At 38.3% G+C, this 21,842-nt stretch overlaps 1 protein-coding gene across 3 annotated transcripts in view; it reads right to left on the bottom strand.

The window, feature by feature from the left end:
• Nucleotides 1–2,968: 2,968 nt before the first annotated feature.
• The window catches only part of MYB (MYB proto-oncogene, transcription factor), a 35,582-nt gene continuing 16,708 nt past the window's right edge, over nt 2,969–21,842 (bottom strand). For all 3 annotated transcript variants that reach the window (XM_027551625.1, XM_027551627.1, XM_027551626.1), the window contains 6 exons: nt 21,679–21,821; nt 20,540–20,654; nt 20,323–20,448; nt 19,339–19,449; nt 15,919–16,026; nt 2,969–4,291 (listed from right to left, as the gene is read on the bottom strand). In XM_027551625.1, the coding sequence (XP_027407426.1) occupies nt 4,175–4,291; nt 15,919–16,026; nt 19,339–19,449; nt 20,323–20,448; nt 20,540–20,654; nt 21,679–21,821 (720 nt within the window). In that variant the 3' untranslated portion in view covers nt 2,969–4,174. The remainder of the gene's footprint in view (nt 4,292–15,918; nt 16,027–19,338; nt 19,450–20,322; nt 20,449–20,539; nt 20,655–21,678; nt 21,822–21,842) is intronic.

Raw genomic sequence — 21,842 nt, 5'->3', positions numbered from 1 at the left:
TTATATTTCCCTTGTGGCTTAGCTGGTAAAGAAACCACTTGCAGTGTGGGAGACCTGGGTTTGATCCCTGGGTTGGGAAGATCCCCTGGAAAAGGGAAAGGCTATCCAATACAGTATTCTGGCCTAGAGAATTCCATGAACTGCACAATCCATGGGGTCGCAGAGTCGGACATGACTGAAGGAGTTTCACTTTCACTTAATGCAAAGGACAGATTCAACACACAATCAAGGATGTGGGCCTCACTGGTACCTCATCAATAAGAATGGCAATATTTTACAAAGATGCAAGAATGCATGTACTATCTCACAAAATCTTCACAATACTCCTCAGCCTTGAGATGTATTGTTATTTTCAGTATATGTAAAATGAAGTTTAGAGAGCTACAGTAAAACTCTTACCAAGTCACAGAGCTGCTAAAGGGCAGAGTCTGAACTTAAGCCAAGATTGGTTGGCTCCAAAACTGATTTTTGTTCAAAAATGTAATGTGGAGAATCCCTTATTGGATGCCCCTTATGATGTTAAAGGTTGCTTGCAGTTCTAATTTTGCATAACTTCTAAAGAGAAAAAGAAGTTTCTCTTGTACATCTTACTTACTTTGAATTAGCAGCCCCATTAGTGGCTGGGAGATAGTTTAAAATATTCTCAATGTTTTTCCTACTCTCCAGATGTGGATCCAAGCTTTACATGTAGTGGCTCAAAGGGACAACCATTTTTTGGAGAGTAAGTAATGCTGCTTCCATTTATTTTAACTACTGGAATCTCTGCTATAGAGAACAAGAGGATTTCAAAAATGTCCAGGATAGATAAAGGTTTTAGAGATACTTGCAAAATGTGTATTATTTGTTCATAAAACCTGAATTTACACTTCTTTTCATTAGTTTAGATTTTTAGTCTCTAGTTATTAAGTTATGTACTTACTGCAAAAGTAAATATTTATTTTAGTTCTATATAATGCTGAGTTCAATCTTGCCACTAATTTATTTCAACTGATATCCAATGACCCCTAAGTTGAACTCTACAACTGCTAATTCACATTATGGACCAGATGAACATCTGACACATCACACAGCATGCATCACTTAATTATGGAAAGCTTATGTAATAACAAACTTTTATATAGTGCACGTTTAACAAGAGTGCATGTAGGAATGAACTCATTTTACAGATGGAGAAAAAACTCTCAGAGAGGTTAGTGACTTGTCAATGTCAAGCTCCTAGTAAGTGGCAGAGTTAGCACCTGAAAATACTCTGAGGGTGCATGACTATAATAATCTTCCTGGGATGATGTGTTACCATGTATTAGAAAGAGAACCAAAGAATACTAAGTAGTCTTAAAGACTAGTAATTAGGGGCAACAAATCCTTGGCTCTAGGAATACCAACTGCATCACTTCCCGCTACTGCTATTGCTGCTAAGTCGATTCAGTCGTGTCCAACTCTGTGCGACCCCATAGATGGCAGCCCACCAGGCTCCCCCGTCCCTGGGATTCTTCAGGCAAGAACACTGGAGTGGGTTGCCATTTCCTTCTCCAATGCATGAAGGTGAAAAGTGAAAGTGAAGTCACTCAGTCGTGTCCGACTCTTCACGACCCCATGGACTGCAGCCCACCAGGCTCCTCCATCCATGGGATTTTCCAGGCAAGAGTACTGGAGTGGGGTGCTGTCGCCTTCTCCAGCATCACTTCCTATGAAAACTCAAAATCTGAGCTGAAAAGGAGTGACTAAAGAAAACTGTAAGGAATCTGTATAAAAGGGATATTGTACCACAGTGAGAACACTGAGCTGAGAGATGGAAGCCAGTGGAAATTCATCCATAAAACAGGAAGTTGCCCAGAATGGATGACTCAGTTGGGTTGCCTTGTCCTTACCCCAACAGAAAAATGTCCTCTGGTTCTGCCCTAAGTGACTGACCAGCTTTTACATCCAGGTGCTCCCATGCCTTCTTGCTTCTGGCTGGTTCTACCAATGGGGACCCTTGGTAGAGAAGGGAGGGATGCGCTGTGCTGTGCTTAGTCACTCAGTCATGTCTGCCTTCATGGACTATAGTCTGCCAGGCTCCTCTATCCACGGGGATTCTCCAGGCAAGAATACTGGAGTGGGTTTCCATGTCCTCCTCCAGGGGATCTTCCCAACCCAGGGATTGAACCCAGGTCTCCTGCATTGCAGGCAGATTCTTTACCGTCTGAGCCACCAGGAAAGCCCAGGAATACTGGAGTGGGTAGCCTATCCCTTCTCCAGGGGAACTTCCTGACCCAGGAACTGAACCAGGGTCTCCTGCACTGCAGGTGGATTCTTTATCCGCTGAGCTACCAAGGAAGTCTGATGGGAGGGATATGGGGATGTAAAGTTAAGGCTTACCCTTGGCTCTCCTCCTGTGAGGATTCCAGAGGTCACTGCTCCTCTTAAAGGTTCCTGCTTACAGAAATTCCCTGGTGGTCCAGTGGTTAGGACTTTGTTTTTTCACTGCCAAGGGCCTGGGTTTGATCTCTGGTTGGGGAACCAAGATACCACATGCCATGTGATATGGCCAAATAAATAAGTAATACATTTTTTAAAAAGGGCTCCTGTTTTCCGTGACTCTCCCCCCCACATGACATCATCCTTCAGGCCTGCATTTGTGTGCAGGCCCTACCCTTGCTGTCCTCCTACCCACTGCCCACATCCATGGTATTGGTACCTTTGTAAATGAACTCTCTTTGCCTTATCCCAATTTAAATGCTTCTGGAACCTTGACTGATTCTAGAAGATTCTGAACTAGATTCTGGAAGATTCCTCCTAGCTGTCATTCTGCACATGATTATCTGTGAACTAACTTGGCTTGCCTGTTCTTTCTCCAAAGTTACAATTCTTGAATTCTTCAAGTTCAGAGGGTATGCCAATTATTAACAGAGGAAAGTGCTCTGCGTTCACTTCATTTTCCTAAAAGTGTAACTACTGTCCACAATCAAAAGTAAGACAGAAGTCAAAAGTAAGTAAAATAAGGGCACAGCTTTATTTCACTACAAGGCAGTAAGTACACTGTCATATCAAAAGTTCAGTACCAGCCATCTTGCACCAAAGGTTCTTAAGGCAGCAACTGGCTATGCACTCCAGCTGCAAACACGTAGGTTTTGTGTGGCAGTTCTGAGACCATATAGTTAAGGACTCGGGGGAATGCTGATTAACACATAAGCCCTGAATTAAAGAACAGTCAGGCTGAACTCAAAACAAAACACAGGACATCAACAACACAGATCTCCCAATAAAGAAGTGCAATGCATCCTCTTATAAACCAACAAGAACAACAAAAAAAAAAAACAAGAAACAACCACAAATGCAAAGTCTCCCAAATAAGTTTTCCAATGTATTACAAAAGGAAAAAAGTATATATATATATGTATATATATATATATATAAAATAAAAAAGTTTGACAATACTAGTGCATAGTCAATTACCTAACACCAAGTTTCTTTTCTCTCCCTCCCAAGCACTACAGCCCTTCTGATACTAGCAGCATGTCTACAGGCTAAGTCCATAGCAGCAAAACACATTTTTTTTTCATTTGGCATGTACAAAATTAAATTACTGAATAAAAATATAATTTTTTATAAAACTATTTCATACAGTAATAATTTTTAAAGCAAGCTAACAACAACAAAAAAACTCTCATAAAATGGTTTGGTACAATAAACGTACCTCCAATGTTATTGACCATAAATGAGCATTTACAATATCGATTACTTATTCCACGGTGTGAAGCCAACATTTATAATAATGCATTGTGTTTAGTGATTGAAAAAAGTGAAATATTGGAGTACCTTTTTGTGTGTTAAATTTCAAAAACCTTATCACAGAAAAAATACTGGTCTGTTGGATCCTCTTAAAATACAGATAAATCATTTTATGTTTTTTTTTTTAAAAAAATCTGCCTTAAGATACTTAACCCCTGACTACAATCCATGACCTAATAATTTAGGTAAAACTGTTAAACATTAATTTTTTAAAAAATCCGTTTAGTTGGATGAAATCTCATACGATTTCACCCACCTAAATGCACTTGGTGCTGCTCTCAACTGTTGTACCACAACAAAAATAGGCTCTTCTCCCATTCATGAAAAGTCTCATGTAGAGGAATGCTATATCCCAAGTCAACTTGAAGTGTTCTGAAAACCATAATGCTTGTCTGCAAACGTCTCACATGACCAGAGTCCGGGTTGAGAAGGCATTCACATATTTCCGAGACTGACCGGAAGCTGTCATCTGATCGTCTGTCTTCCCACAGGATGCAGATTCCCAGGCACCGTTACAAGGCTAACAGGGGAGGGGAGAGAGAGGGTAAGGGCAAGGTCAGACCGGGAAGCACATGCTTTAGCCCACGGATGGACTCCCAACCCCACCTGGCCCAGCAGAAAAAAATGCTGACCTCCAGACAGCAAGTAGGAGACACAGGGGAGCCTTTGTCAGAGAAAACCTTCACTCTGATAACCAGGAATTCAGCATTCTTAAGTGATATTAATTATCAGAAATTGTTTGTCGTGAAGAGAGAAAACCCACTCCAAGCAGTATGATAAGATCCAGCTGTATCTTCATGTTTGAGTGCCTTTTGTCTATTAGCAGATTTTACAGACTTGAAGACAGGAATGAGTCCAGTCCCCCACATACCTAAGGTGAGCTGTGGGCATTTACTCTTTGAGCGAACTGGTGAGTACTTGAGCTGCCCACTGAATAAGCTCCCATAGGTGCTAGAATTGATCAACACTTACTAAACATTGTACATATTTTTAATCAAGTTAATTACATTTAAATTTAGTTATGAACATTTAAATGTATCAACTAAAATGGATATTGATCAATACCAATTAATTAATATCTATTTATTAGAATAGCTTACTTTTTAAAGATGCATTGAAAGATACAGGATGGAACTAATATCTCACAGGCAGCATCCGGATCCGGATTCTTCACACATATGATCTCATTTACACAGCACAGCCACCCTGGGTGGGGGTTCATTCTCTCTTTAATTGAGCAGGAAATGGAGACTCAGAAAGTGCAGAAAACTTGCCCAAAGCCAATCTATGGGGAAGTTGTGGAATGGTTTTGAACCTGTGTCTGTCTTCTGCCTAGCCCCAGCTCCTACCTGCCCTCCATGCGTGAGTGTTTAGTCATGTCTGACTCCTTTTCACCCCATGGACTGTAGCCCACAGGGGTCCTCTATCCATGGGACTTTTCCAGCAAGAATACTGTAGTGGATTGCCATTTCCTCCTCCAGAGGATCTTTCCGACCTAGGGATCTAACCCCGGTCTCCTGCGTCTCCTGCATCCTAGGCAGATTCTGCGTCTCCTGCATCCTAGGCAGATTCTTTACTGCTGAGCCACCAAGGAAGCCACCTGCCCTCCATGTTGCTTCAAACCAAAATATGTAATATTTGTACAAGGCCTGCTCTTTACAGCATTAAGTTTGCCCTACTTAGCTCCCAAGAGTATTGAAGATGCTTACAAAATGAATATAAATGAACAGAATTTAAAACATAGATAAGGGTAGGTCACCAAGAAATGTGGAAAAAATAAACAATACAAAGATGAGGTGAGATTTCGATTCAAAATACTTGCCATGAACCAAAATGCACCAAGATGTAAATCTCAAAACTAACTCTGAGCTCTCTAGCAGTCAATCCAAAGAGGGAAACAGAAACATAAGCAGTTGTAAGATTTGCTGTCTATAAGCTCAAAAGTGTGGTTTAGAAAAAGCGCAGCTATTCCTAGTATTTATATCCAAGTGGGATGTGTCTCATGGACAGAAGAATAAGAAAAGAAAGCCCTCTGCTCTTTAGAGCCTCAAGTGTCCCTCAGGACAGTGGTCCCTAGCCTTTTTGGCACCAGGGATTGGTTTCGTGGAAGACAATTTTCCATGGACCATGGGCGGGGGGATGGTTTAGGGATAATTCAAGCGCATAACATTTAATGTGCACTTTACTTCTATTATTACAACAGCTCCACCTGAGGTCATCAAGCACGAGATCCCGGAGGTAGAGACCCCTGCTTAAGAGACAAAACAAACACCTGACACCAGTGAAGTGATGACAGGCAGATGAAAGGTCTGTGGTGCCACAGCCAGATGAAGAGGAGATAGGACGCCAAGGAACAGCCAGGGCCATGCTCTAGGCAAAGGGCATGAATAGGCAGGATTGAGATCGACAGGTGGTGAAGAGGATAACCCAGGTGGCAAAATAACATGAAAGAGTCAGGAAGCTGCAATTTGTACATTGCTTGTGGGAGGGACTGGGAGACGGAGAGGAAGGAATAAGTGGATTAAACATGAGTACCACTCATGTTTCTAAGTATTTTGCATGTATCATCTCATTTAATTCTCAAAAACACCTGTGGATTAGGTAAGGCTCATTACATCTGTTTTACAGAGCAGGCAATTTTCCAGGAAGAGAGAACTTAGGCAACATCCTTAAAGTCATCCAGCTAAGAAGTGATGAAGTAGGAATGCGAATCCAGGCTCTAATGAGTATAAGTTGCTGTTTCCTTTAGAGTTCTTATGAGTGGGAATTGTGTGGTCTGGTCAGCAGGGAATGCAGGAAGAAACACTGAGAGGAGGTGTTAAAGTCATCAGACTATTTAACAGAGAGGTAGGATAATTCTGAATGAACATGGTATTTGTATGGTGATGGGACTTCTTTGCCTAGGGTCTGGAACAAAGTTTCAGCGACATAAGATTTACAGTGCCATGTTTCTAACTTGTAAACTTTCACAGGACACAAACTAGATTTCCCAGTTTCTGCCCAATCTGTTGTGCCACCTCACTGCCAACATAAAGGCACCATCCAAGTTTACACATGTTTACTCTCAAGGCTCAGAGGCTGAATACATAACTTGAAATACTACATAAGCAAGACTGATTATCATAATATTTTCCTGTAACTGTGAATCACAAAACGACAGGACAAAGATGACATCTGTTCTGAACTGACTTCTGATACTGAGTCACATTTAATGTTTTCTAAATAAAATCACCAGGGTAATTTAAGCATTCTATGATACAGTTCTGAATAAATGGTGTTTCTGTAGTTTGACTCATTGGAAAAGACCCTGATGCTAGGAAAGACCGAAGGCAAAAGAAGCGGGCAACAGAGGATGAGATGGTTAGATAGCATCACTGACTCAATGGACATGAATTTGAGCAAACTCCAGGAGACAGTGAAGGACAGAGGAGCCTGGTGTGCTGCAGTCAGTGGGGCTGCAAAGAGTCGGACATGACTTAGTGACTAAACAACAAGGAACTCTAGTTTGAAGGAAGTGGATTAAATATACATATCTCTCTGGTGTAAATCTGTCCATTCAAATCCCATATTTTAGTTTAGCTGACTGCTCACATGTTGTTGCTAACATTTTTCAGTGCAGTACTGGAACACCAAAATGACACAAGAAACCCAATTAACAAAATAAAATTTAATGGAATCATTGTAATTATTGAGCTTGTGTTTGTAGTGACACGCATAGAACATATATGATAATGTGACATATAACAACAACGTGACATCATAACATATGACAATGTGACATAAAATAACAACATGACATATAATGACTACCATTTGAGAGTGAATAATTAAAGATGATGGCTGTCCACCATGAGTATTATGCAGGGCTTAGAATCGATGATGTACACAGAAAAAAGAACATTGATCATAAAATCAGATGACTAAAAATGATGCAGAATATTTTAATATACTAATCTTATATGTAAACATAAAATAAAGATACACACAAAACTCAAAAATGTATGTTTTGAAAGAATGTTGTTGTTGTTGTATTAGTCACTCAGTCGTGTCCGACTCTTTGTGATCCCACAGACTGTAGCCCGCCAGGCTTCTCTGTCCATGGAATTCTCCAGGCAAGAATACTGGAGTGGATTGCCATTCCCTTCTCCAGAGGAACTTCCCAACCCAGGGACTGAACCCTGGTCTCCTCCCTCACAGGCAGATTCTTTACCATTTGAGCTACAGGGAAGTCCCTTTTGAAAGAATACAGACAAACAAATGAGAGGGAAAGGAGAATAAAAGTGAAAATGGAGGTAAAAGTGAGGAGCAAGGAAGAAAGGATTGTTTATGTTTTTCTCTAGCTAAAAATTTTTCTACTTAGCTATGCTTCAATTAATACAGAATAAGTTTCTACATTAAATGAAATTAAGTATCTTAAAGTACCATATTAAAAGAATCTTATGCTTGCTTTTGGACTTTCCAGGTTGGCTGCATGGTAAAGAATCTGCCTGCCAATGCAGGAGACATGGGTTCAATCCTTGGGTTGGGAAGATCCCCTGTAGACGGAAATGGCAACCCACTCCAATATTCTTGCCTGGGAAATCCAGTGGACAGAGAAGCCTGGCAGGCTACAGTCCATGGGCTGGCAAAGAGTTGGATATGACTTAGCGACTAAATAACAACATGCTTGCTTTTACAATGTCTCTTAGTAAAAGTCAAGTTCTGACCTTTGACAATCTGATACTTAATTCAGAATTCCCAATGTCTGTTCAGGAAAATCTAATACAATTATCACCCCCTAGTACATTTTCAACTTGAATGTCGTGTTTTGTTGGATCTCCCAGATGGCTCATCATTTTATTCATGTTTGGCTCTTCCTCCAGGACCAGATATTTAAAACAAGATCAATACAAAGAATGTACCCTATATTTTAAATTAATTTTTTGAAAAAAATTCAATCAGCCTCTCCCAAGTAGAGATGAAATTTATGAAGAAATAAATCAAGTTAACTGAAATATCCAAATTTCAGAAAGCAGAGCATTTCAGGGGCACCTAAGTCCTGAGGCTCATAGCCTAGAGCAGACAAGATGACTTGCAACACCTAAATCTCCCAGTGTAGACAGACACCAGGACACAGTACCCACTCTGTGCAAGAAAAACAGACCGGAACAAAAAGGCGAGCACATTCAGTGGACAGCTCCTTTTCTGCATCATGAAAGTATAAAGCTAATACTTTTTGCAACCATGAATGGAAAAACTGGTCAGAGCAATCACAAACCTACTTCACGAAAGCAAAGTAAGAGCAGAAGGTCAAGTACTGGGTAAGAAAAGAAATGTTGAAGTCCACCACCCAAAAGGGCAGCTGCCCCTTCTCGCGATTTCTTTCTCCCTCCTTACCGTGAAGCCTTGGGGTCCTAGGCCAACTTTTCAAGCAGACAGAATAGTTTTGACAAAGGAAGATTAAATGTCTTCATGCTAGAAGGATTTTTTTTTTAATACTGTCAAATAGATCCTTGTGCATCCTCCTTATTCCCTCTCCTTAAATGTTAGTTTCACTTACACTAAAGAATTGGTAAGAATTTCTGCACATGAATCCTTGTTAAATGACTAACCCATGGTGCTGTTGCAGACATGTCACTCTACCCTAATTCATTTCAAAGTTAATAATCTTGCCACACATCCTCCTCCTCTTGCCCGCGAGTCATCTTACTTATCCACAATGTACCTTTGATCGCCCCTGGGCAGAGATGAACTGTAAACAGACTGTCAGAGCTCTAACTGGGATATCCTACTGAAGCACTTTAAATAAATACTCTGATCCTCAGCAGAAAACAGAAGAAATCAAATGAGATAAAACCATGTCCACAGGTGATTTTCTGTCGGAATTAGATTATCTTCATATTTTTCACTAAGAATATGAATGGTTTTTTCATCACGCTAAACAAGAACCACTATTGTGACATTCATAGAGCAACTTCACACAATAACTGCTGATATCAACAGCCGTGGCAGGGTATGCGCTGTTCAATTTACAAAGCCCTTAAGAAACTTGTGGAAGTCATAAAAGAATGATTTTGTAAAACCAAAGCAACTTATGAGATGGTTTTACATTTCTCTGTTTCATTTTTTTAAATAATAGCAGACATAGATGGTGTCCAAAAGACTTAAGAATTATTTGATTTTTCCATTTAATCTATCCATAGAAAAGACTTTTAAAATGAAAGTGAAGTGAAAGTCACTCAGTTGTGTCTGACTCTTTGCGACTCCATGGACTATACAGTCCATGGAATTCTCTAGGCCAGGATACTGGAGTGGGCAGCCTTTCCCTTCTCCAGGGGATCTTTCCAACCAGGGATCAAACCCAGGTCTCTTGCCTTGCAGGAGGATTCTTTACCAACTGAGCTATCATGGAAGCCACAGAATTAAAATTCTAAAAATCAGAACTCATTCTCAAAGAGGCATCTTTTAAAATGTATTCGTTATAAGAGATAATGTAGAAATCTTTAGTTGTATCTTGAAAGTCAAGAATAAACCTGAGACGAAGGGTCACTGAGGTAAGGTTAGTTTATCAAACTTTTCCTATGCATAAATGCTGCCAAAACAATCAAATGTGCCCAACTCCAGGATTGATAATTTTTCATAGAAAAGAGCCCTAAAAGTTAAAGGATCAAAGGTGCAGATGGTGCTGGGGAGTGCCCCATCCACATGCTTCCACATGCCACCCAGACCTAAGTTAACAATTACTACAAAGAATGGTCTTTCTCCAAATTTGGAGTTCGTCCCCAGTGTCTCTAGGGATCTTTTCATCTTACTTGTTGATAGATTTTCCAACAGTTTTAATCACATAACCTCAGGTGTCACAATTTTTTGGAAGAAAACCTCTTTCCTTAGTAACGTATTTGTTTTAACTATTAAGATTAAAGCAAATGCCAATTAAAGCAATTATACCTTTGTTAGCCCAAGGAAAATCCAATATCACAGTGTTTACCAAACCCAACCAAACAAAAAAAATCCAGGTCTTGTACTCTCTGGGGTAGGGCACTCTGAATTTGAGCTCAACTTTCCTTCCTCACTCATTTAGCCTTTCCAGTTCATCCCAAAACTCTACATGGCAAAGTTATTTTATAAGATATATTGAAAGCAGGCTGCTGCAATATTACTAACAGCTATATGAAACCTTGCCAGGGCAAGTGGAAAAAAAGTGACCCAAGGGAGAACAAAGTGAACACAGAGGTATCCAGGGAAGCAGGTCAACAATAGCATACCAACACTAAGAAATGCCTGGAAAGATCGATGTCACACGGAGACGGACTGTTTCTCTGTCTGTTGACATGCCAACAAGGGCAGCAGAAAAATAGAGAAGACCAGTAAATCAGTTGTTTGATCTCCATAATACCGAAGAGATCTGACTAACTTTTTTTCAGGAATCAGTTGAATCAGCAATCTCTTTTGGTGACCCACTGACACAGTTCTGCCAGAGTGGAAGAAGGAATGAGAAAGAACATGTGAGAGGAAATAATACACCTCAGTGCAAGTGGACCTGCTGTTGGTGAAGCCTCCTTGCGTACGTTTCTAAGGACAGGGACTATCTAAAGTAGGTACCACCAATGCATACTGGTAAGTGTGCTGTCATTTTGAAAGTAACACTATATCCACTTGATCTTCACAGCAACCCTGTATGATACACATGGAGGACAAACTACAGTCCCCAATATACAGATGAGCATTTTTTTTAAGAAGTTAATGAATTAAAAACATGCAATTAGAAATTGGGGAAGTCTGGATTAGAACCCAAGAGCCTGTTGTGTGCATGCTAGTGCATTATACTTCTTAGCCATGCCAATCAAGCAAAAGGGTTTGCCTCACTGAAAAATTCATAAACAATTCATATGAAGTTAGGAGCAATCCAAAGCACATGGAACTGGAAAAGTGAGTTTCAGCTGCTTGCAATAATACTCTAAGATTCTTTGATACTGTGCAAATGTGTTTAAGTATTAATAGCTTGAGAAATTTACTTAAATTCACTTTTAAAAAAGTAAGGCGAAGACAAGCCAAGTCAGGAAATTAAAATTTAAGGCTGTCACTCTGTGGTTACAAAAAAGAGGAAAGAGAGTGAGTAAAAAGCATATGAACACATCTTAATTTAAGAGAAAAATACACAAGTTCAGAGACTTTTAACTTAAGTGTAGTTTCAGATCTACCAATGAAAATGTTTACCTTAGGAAATGTTTATTAGCAAAATGTATTTATTTCAAAATGTAAAGCAAATCGAAAGCACAGGCAGCTCTTTTCTCCTTACTGAGGGAGTTCTGTGCATGGCGCATGCGTGCGTGTGTGTGTGTCTGTGTCTGTCTGTCTGTCTGTCTGTATGCCAGTCTTGGGCTCTTTCAGAGTAACTTTCAAACAGCAGGATCCAGAAGGGTTCCACAGTGAACCTGCCTTTTCCATCCCAAACTGCAAGTATTCTAAGCTGAATATCTATTTCCTCATTTGTGATCATTGTATAAGCTTCTAGACTCCATTCTCTACTACCATACAACATGGAGAAAATGGCACATATTCTGAAATCTCACATATTCTGAGCTACCTGAAAGACACAAATATCAAAAAAGTCTCAGAACATTTTTATTATGAGTCCTGTCCCTGTTTGTTTTTAAAGTTAAGGAAACTAAAAAAAAGAAGAAGAAATCCAACTATACTATTTTGCAGCTGCTGCAAATTCCTTTTAAAAAAAGATCAAGCATAAATAATTTCAAAAACAAATATAACATTATTTGTGTATAATGGCTTATACTTGCCTCTAAACATTATAGCTTATGGACTAGGGAATACATGGAAAGCTCAAGCTATTAACATATGTTAATGCCCATGTGTTATGTGGCATAACACATAATATGCCACATAACACATGGGCATATCTAGCAGCCTGAGTTTGGTCTCTACATACCATTTCCCACTAAAAGATCACAGCACCTTGGGAAAATGGAGAGGAAGGAAATGTAGCTATTACATGTATTCATGTATAAGCAGGGCTTCCCAGGTGGCGCTAGTGGTAAAGAACCCTCCTGCCAATGCAAGAGACATAAGAGTCACAGGTTCAATCCCTGGGTAAGGAAGATCCCCTGGAAGACAGCCTTGCAACCCCCTTCAGTATTCTTGCCTGGAGAATTCCACAGACAGAGGAGCCTGGAAGGTTACAGTCCATGAGGTCACAAAGAGTCGGACATGGCTGAAGTGAGCTAGTCGGACATGCATGCAGGCACATATGTATAAGCATATGCATTTACATGTGCATTAGAATATTAACTATAAAATCCCAATATTTGGGGCCTCAAAACAATAACTGCTCTATTTAAGGTGTTGTGGGTATAATTAAGCCAGGGATCATGAACACTGAAATGACAGAACACAGAACTGCACTGTTAGTGTAGTCTTCAATAAGCTTTTCTTGTGCCTAAGCAAATGTATTTAGACAGTTAGATGGATAATCATTTGCAGTATTCAACTGACAAACATTTCATATTTAGAAGTACCAGAATTTTAAAATATTTTAAGAGTCAAATTTAGTTGTTTTAATTAAATGCACTCTAACAAAATGTCTAGGTTGTTTGGATAAAATCCCATTTAACATTTGATATATTTATTAAAGGTACAAATTATAAAGTTTCTAGATTATATAAAGTACTCAAGTTGAATAGCCAGGTCATTTAACAAATGCACAATATGTTCAATAGTACCATGCATGAAAAATCTGTCCAATTAGGTCAAATTGAATTATCAATGGAAATATATGATAGATCATAATGGTTTTAACAAAAAGATTACCAAATTGCTTAAAAATCTATATAAATATTATTGAGTCAGGTTTATATGAAATATAGGCAATATATGCTTAAATATTTAGAATGACCTGATGCATTTTCTAATTTGAAACATTTTAGAAATCATATATTTCTATGGTATTAGAAGCTAGGTTTCCATGACACAAAATGAAGGAGATACTTGGTAGGTGCCGTTCACTCTTAAAATGAATTAGTTATCTATTATAGCAAGTTATTAAAATATATTTGAGTGGTGTACATCAGTAAAACCATATAGTGTATATGAAAGCATTGACTCCAAAATCAGCTTGTGGTGTCAATTCTTTAGGTGGGTAGAGTTGACAACTGTTACCTTCACCATTTGATGTATGTAGGTGGCTTAATCTCAGTATACAATGATAGAATCTGAAGAGTACCAAATATGACTCATTTGATATGCTAGAAAATATAGATTAATAAAAACAGAGCTACTACTTAATACTGAGCTTCAAGGATGAGGAATATTGGGTTGGCCAAGAAGTTTGCTTATAATATGTTATGGAAAAATCTGAATAAACCTTTTGGCCAACCCAATATTTTCATTAAATAAAATATAATGATAATAAAGTTCCATATTGATTATTTTGTTAATTCAATAGCATTAAAACATTTAAGGTAAGAATTAGCCAACCTATTTTTATAAACACTGATATTGTTGCCAAATTTTTATATAATACATATTTGATATCTGTACTGTGTTTGGCTCAATATATTTTATATTTGCATAAAAGTTTAGATTTAGGTTTTGCTGAACACTATCTGGTTAGGCCAAAAGCTTTAGCATTTAGTTTTAGGGAAAGAACCAGGGGTTTTCAACTTCATAATGATAACTGTCTCCAAATATATTTACATGTTGCAATTTAGCACTCAGAATGCACTTTTTCTTACTACTATAAATATAAGTCAGATCCTAGCCTAGGTTACAAAATTACATAAAACAGCTTAATTAATGCACTAATAGCACTAGCCAAATCCTTATCCTCTGGAAACCCAGGGCCAAAAAATTCAGGGAGGAAGAAAGCAAGAAAAACAAACAAAAAAAGCGTTTTCATTCTGGATCTAGGAGCAGCTGTAGGTCAAATTTTGTAATGGGTGACCTTTGCATTCTTCTAATCTCCTTTCTGGGTCCCCCCTTATGCAGAGTTTGTTCTTTTCCTCATCTCCCAATTCTGTGCCATATTCTGAGACTTCTTCACACTTCTACCCAGGCCTGATCGACTCAGGAAAGACTCTGGATCCCCTCAAGGACCGTCTTTCCCTAGCCCACACTCCAGTCAGTGGTCACCTTTCATCAAAGCAGTTGGATCAGACAGAAGCCACAAGGAGAGCAATCTGATGGAATTAAGACACAAAGTGTGCCTACAGCCCTTCCAGCTGTATTTGCATTTCTTAAAAATAATGCGAAGTATCACAAATGCTTTCAAGGGGGGAGTGTTAAGATTCTCATAATTTGGAGAGTGCAGGCCTACCAACAGTGACAAGAAAGCCCATCCAGGAACAGGACACTCTCAGATCATACCATCTCACGTGGTGCCTTCCCTCACAGGACAAATATGACTTTTCACTTCCGAATCCAGGTTCTCTATATGCTCCAGGGTTTATGGTTTTTCCCTCAGTGTGGCAAGGGGGGGATGAAGGGGAGGGCTCTGCAGGTGACTGGGTATTGTATTATTTAATGTTGGGAACCGCTGTAAATAATTTAAGGGAGCAAATTTGCATTCTTATTTACATTTGGTTCAGGATTAATTTGGAATTTGTTGTATTTCATCAACATACACCTACTTCAGAAAAAGGGAAATCTCTTTTGATATTAAAACCCGAGAGCAGATGTTCAGCTAGAGATTAGCCACGTAACACTGACAGTTGACTTTCTCATTCTGATAGTCAAATACGTTGTAATTCTTTTCTAGCTATCTAATTTCAAACTTCTTTGAAAATCTAAACAAGGTCTGAGCTTTGATGGCTTAATGAGGGAACAAAAAAGTAAAAATTTTGAAACTAAAAGTAAACTGTATCAATTATTTAATAAAACCTTTAAAAGCAGAAGAAAGAGATACTGTTACATGTGATTAACAATCTTAGTCTCAGTCACAGTAAGAAATGCTTCACTTCATCATTCCTTGGAAGCTTGCTCTAATAAAAAAATTTTCAGTGAGTCTCATATGAGTGGCAACAAGGAATCTTAGGAGTCTTTTAGACATTGGGAATTATTTAAAAGCATCACTCCACTACATCTAAAATGTTTGTTTGTTTTTTAAAGTTTTATAGTGAATAACTTTTTAGATACCAGTGCTGGAATAGTAATTACCTGCAAGGGACTTGCCAGGGACCTGCTTTTAGGTACTGTAAATGCTTTGAGAACATTGTCTTCATCTTCTGATACTGGCGTCATTAAAACGGAACTTGTAAGAATATTCTAAAGGAAAAGAGAATAATTTGAAATTGAAATGAGGTAGGATAATAAGGGGACTGACAGAATTCTAACACTTGAAAGAGTAGATTACTATGAGTTGACACACATTAGCAGGAAAAAAAATGCAGGTATCTGCCAGAAATTCTCTTCCCAATGAGCTAAATGGAGAACTCAACTGTACTAACCCTAATCCCACTGGCAAACATTACTAAAACAAAAAGCTTCGAGGTCCCACACAGTTCCAGGAATGAGGCAGTGCACTCAAAAACATCTGCTAAATGAGTTAATAAAGACACATCTTTAAAATGAAAGATTTACTAAGCTCTGGTGAGAGAACTGTTCATTTCACATAACGGTAAGAAATCTTTTTGAGTTACAGATTAATGGTAGTATAGTTTAAAGGTGAAAAGAATGGAATTTAGAACCAAAGTTCTAACCCAGAACCAATACTTATAGGCTATACAATTTTGAACAAGTGACTAAACCTCCTCATGCCTCAGTTTCCCTACTAGTATAATGGAAATGACAATGTTACCAACCTTGTAGGGTACTTGTCAGGGTTAGATATCTGAGTTAATGCATCTAAAGCTCTGAGAATATTAATCACCACTTTGTACACACTGAAAAAATATTAGCAATTGCTATTACCTCTGATTCTTCATAAGAGAAAAGGGTAATCATTCACAGATTACAAACTTTTAAAATAATGGTTAACTAAGAGGAAAACAAAAAAGGAAAACAAAACAACAACTACCAAGCTATGAAAAGACACAGAAAACATTTAAGAGCATATTACTAAATGAAAGAAGCTAGTCAGGAAGCTTCATACTGTATGATTCCAATTATATAATATTATGCAAGATGCAAAACTGTAGACTAAAAAGACCAGTGGGTGCCAGAGCTGAGGGGGAGGGAAGGATAACTAGACAGAACATGGAGGACCTTAAGGGCTGTGAAACTACGTTCTATTATACTATAATGGTGAATAAACGTCAGTATGCTGCTGCTGCTGCTGCTGAGTCATTTCAGTCGTGTCCAACTCTGTTCGATCCCATAGATGAAAGCCCACAGACAGAAGCCCAGCAGGCTACCCCATCCCCGGGATTCTCCAGGCAAGAACGCTGGAGTGGGTTGCCATTTCCTTCTCCAATGCATGAAAGTGAAAAGTGAAAGGGAAGTCGTTCAGTTGTGTCTGACTCTTAGCGACCCCATGGACTGCAGCCCACCAGGCTCCTCCGTCCATGGGGTTTTCCAGGCAAAAGTACTGGAGTAGGGTGCCATCGCCTTCTCCGTCATTTCAGTCGTGTCCAATTCTGTGCGACCCTATGGACTGTAGCCTGCCAGGTTCTTCTATCCATGGGATTCTCCAGGCAAGAATACTGGAGTGGGTTGCCATTTCCTTCTCCAGTGCATGAAAGTGAAAAGTGAAAGTGAAGTTGCTCAGTCATGTCCGACCCTTAGCGACCCCATGGACTGCAGCCCACCAGGCTCCTCTGTCCATGGGATTTTCCAGGCAAGAGTACTGGAGTCGGGTGCCGTTGCCTTCTCCGAAACGTCAGTATAAATTTGTCCAAATACATAGAATGTTCGACACCAAGAGTGAACTCTAAGGTAAACTATGGGTTTAGGGTGACTATGTGTCAATGTGGGCTCATCAGTTGTAACAAATGTAACTCCCTGGTGGGTGATGTTGCTAAGGGAGAGGCTGTGCATATGTGAGGGTGAGGATACATGGAAAATCTCTGTATCTTTTGTTCAACTTTGCTACTAACTTAAGACTGCTCTGAAAAATAATCTGTTTTAAAAAATGGTTAAAAATAGAATAAAATAAAAAATGGTTGTAACCAAAGCAATGCAACATTGTGTATGATAAAGGGCATTTACTACATACAAAGAGTAGGACAGGACTGAGCATGCATGCACATACTCAGATGCTACATAAAACCAAACAGGAGACAATTTACCAAGGAGGAAATAGAGGTATCCCCTGCTATTTAAAAGTTCACTTCACACCACTTCACTTTCATTAAAATCCTACATTAGTAGTTATTTTCATGAACGGCTAACCAATAGAAATCCAAAGAGAATTTTTGCTTTTGTTTTGCAGCCAACTATTATAAAGGCAGCACATACCCTGAGTAGTTAGAGTGGCACCACCAAGCTCCTTCCCCAGGCAGTACACTCAGCATCTCAGCACCAAGTGCTACAGTTTAGAACTGGTACGAGCATCTTCATCTCAATTTATTTATTTTTATTCATTTTTTTACTGAAGCATAGTTGCTTTAAAATATTATATTAGTTTCTGATGTACAACATGTATAACACTAGATATTTTTATACATTATACATCATACACAGTTATTACAAAATACTATCTTTCTTGTGCTACACATTGAAAGTGAAAAATGAAAGTGTTAGTCACTCAGTCATGTCCAACTCTTAGTGACCCCGTGGACTATAGCCCACCAGGCTCCTCTGTCCATGGGATTCTCCAGGTACTATACATTTTATCCCTGTAATATTTATAACTGGGAGTCTGTACCTCTTAAACCTCTTCACCTATTTCATCCTTTTCCCCACCCCTTTTCCCTCTGGCAACCACTAGCTTGTACTCTGTATCTGTGAGTCTGTTTCTATTTGTTTCTTTGTTTTGTTTTCTAAAATTCGATTTATTTTTTGCACCTGTTAGTAAGATAAGTCCTAAGGTAAACTACTTCTTTGCTTTATGGTGGCTCAGTGGTAAAGAATCTGCATGCCATGCAGGAGACCTGGGTTCAGTCCCTGGGTTGGGAAGATCCCTTGGAGAAGGAAATGGCCACCCACTCCAGTATTCTTGGCTGGGAAATCCCATAGATAGAGGAGCCTGGAGGACTAAAGTCCATATGGTCACCAGAGTCAGACATGACTTTGTGACTGAACCACCACCAAAGGTTTCACAGGAATGCTCTACTTTCAGATAGTAGGAGAAACTTGTACTCCTTTTAGAAGAAAAATAAGTAAATTAAAAGATAATGTAAAAATTAGCATTGTTTTCATGAAAATATGTATTTCCATGCCGTAGATTTTTAAGTGGCCAGGACTCTCAAGTCATGAGTGAATAAACAACAAACAAGTCTGCAGCAGAACAGAATCAATTTCCAACACATGAACAAAATCTCACCATATATTCAACATTAATGATCATAAGAAAATAATCATGTGAGAGAATATTGAGAAGTATGATGCACAAAAGAGTGCCAAAACCACAATGGCCCCACATGCCACACACAGAATTCTGTGAGCCACCAACATCTTATAACACGGGCGTGTACTTACTGGCATGTCTGCCACAGGTGATGCCTGTGTGAACAGCTGAGTGTTCAGACTATCCCCTTCCCAGTGGTTTGAGCAGAAGAAGTTTCCTGCTTTATCAGTTGGAGATTCCACCTAAAAGCAAACAGGAAGTGCTTTGTTGTTTCTAGAGCTAGAACTTCCCAAGAAACAGTTACATTCAAGAGTCAATTTCCCTAAGATGAATAAAGTCTGAGGATCTAATGCGTAAGGTGGTGAGTATAGCTGATAATACAATATTGTATAGTTGACATTTGCTAAGAGTAGAACTTAATTAAATGTTATCACTGGAAAAAAGGTAACTATGTGAGGTAATAGATATATGTTAACTAATTCAATGGGGGAGAATCCTTTCACAAAGTACATGTATATCAACACATCACATTGTATACTTTAAATGTCTTATCATTTTATTTGTCAATTATATCTCAGTAAAGCTGAAGAAAAAGTCAGTCTCTGGCCAATCTCTCAACCTCTTATCCTTATATGAAAATAAATTCAAAAGGCCCGGTATCTAAGCTGCTGGAAATGCTTCTTGACACCAAGCTAAAACTTTGATCTTGGCAAGTTAGATTTCCTTTCTTTTACACTATGAATTAAAGAAACCGTTATTTTATTAGTTTCATTTCTCCATGATATCCAACAATTAAACATCTATGTATCAGTCAGTCATCTATCCATCTTTATATCAGTGATTTTAAAAAGTACAATACAAAGCTGCTTCCTTCTCTTTCCTCTATACTTTCTAGCATCTTCTCTGTTCAAACAGGAAGGAAATAGAAGTGGCCTGGCTTCCCAATTACAAGGTGGCATGCATATGCTGCCAAGCCTGGCTGTATCTCTTAACAGCATCTTATATGAAAATATTGTATGAAACATGGTATTACACAGTGCCCACGCCAGACAATCAAGCTGCCCACAAGGAACAAAGGCAGCAGCGTTGTTCTTTTCAAAGGATCCCATGTTTACCTCTTGTTTAATCTTCTTCAGTAAAGGTTGTCCATTTTCTTGAAACTCAGCAACAATCCCAGATTCATCAGATTCCTGTTTGATCACATCCTGTAGGTCTTCTACTAGATGAGATGGTGTCTGAGGCTGAAGGAAAAATTGGGTACATTTGCATTAGAGGAGATTTTCTATCTGTATTAATACACCAACTAAACCCAAGAAATTTACTAGAACTTACTAGCATCTTCAGGGGACCATATTTAATTTCTTGAGCTGTGAGTGCATGTTTGAATGGTGTAGGAGTTCTTGGAGAGCTTTCTAGAATTGACCTTTTGATAGCTGGAGTTCTGAAGCTTTAAAAAGAAAACAAGAATTGGTTCAATATGAAAGATCATATGTCCCTTATGTTTCTCTACCTATTAAATGTAATATTCTTCTACTAAATACAATAAACTCTTATTGATATAGAATAGGGTATGCTGATGGATCAGGTATGTATTATTAAGGAAAAGATAATATGTCTATCGTGTATTTCCAAATATTTCAAACTACCATACCCCAAAACTAAGAGCATTAAAATATTTCTCATCTTTCTTTAACCATTCTGAAAATACATGTAGTGACTCTAAGCCTTTAAAATGAACACAAGCATTATGAAGATCTGATGTCATTTACAAATCAAGTTTATCTATTATCTTTTATCTATCCACAACAGAAAACATGCTAACCTCTGAAAACTAAAAGGTTTTTAAAACTGTTTTTAAAATGTATTTATGGTATAAGAAATAATAAAATTGCATTTTTAAAAGGCTTATTACAATTCATATTGATGTTGTCTGGCATTTTTTTTGAATTGGTTAAGCTTTTATTGAATATAAAAAATAGCTTAATCATTCCTTGGCTTTTAATCATATACTTTTCCTGGGGATGGCAAAACAGGTCCAATCGATAGATAAATTTCAGAAAGAAAAAATAAGATTTAAAAATATAAACTAAGTAAAGAACCATACTTATTCATATTCCAAAGTTTATAATTAGAGAGGAAAGGATGTTGAAAATCTTGTTTTCAATGAAAAAGACTTACTGAACAAACAGAAAAACTGAATGGAAAAGTTATGTTAAACCTTCCTCTAGATATATAGGAAATTGTGAAGTGAACTACAAAAGATAGTTTATTCTCCCCCACTTCCACCTCTAGGTAGCTCTAACAGGCCCAGGACAGACATATTCAATGTGGAAATACACATGATTATGTACATAAAAGTGGATCAGTAAAATTATACACATATAAGTAGATCAGACACTTGGGGACTATTTTCTATTAATTAACTATAAGTAAATAAAATAAATAATTTTTTTCTTGAAACAAGGACTTACATAGTATTTTCCTTTTGAATTTTCACAGTCTGGTCTCTATGAAATGGAGTTGTAACAGTCAATTTGTGACCATTTAGTGGGGTGGAAGTTAAAGAAGGCATTTCCAAGTCTAAGTTTTCATGGTTATTGGAAGTATTTAAGAACTAAATATGAGAAGAAAGAAA

The sequence above is a fragment of the Bos indicus x Bos taurus genome, chromosome 9, assembly GCF_003369695.1.
Source record: "Bos indicus x Bos taurus breed Angus x Brahman F1 hybrid chromosome 9, Bos_hybrid_MaternalHap_v2.0, whole genome shotgun sequence".
NCBI classification, from domain to species: Eukaryota; Metazoa; Chordata; class Mammalia; order Artiodactyla; family Bovidae; genus Bos; species Bos indicus x Bos taurus.
This window is presented reverse-complemented; position numbering and strand designations above follow the sequence as displayed.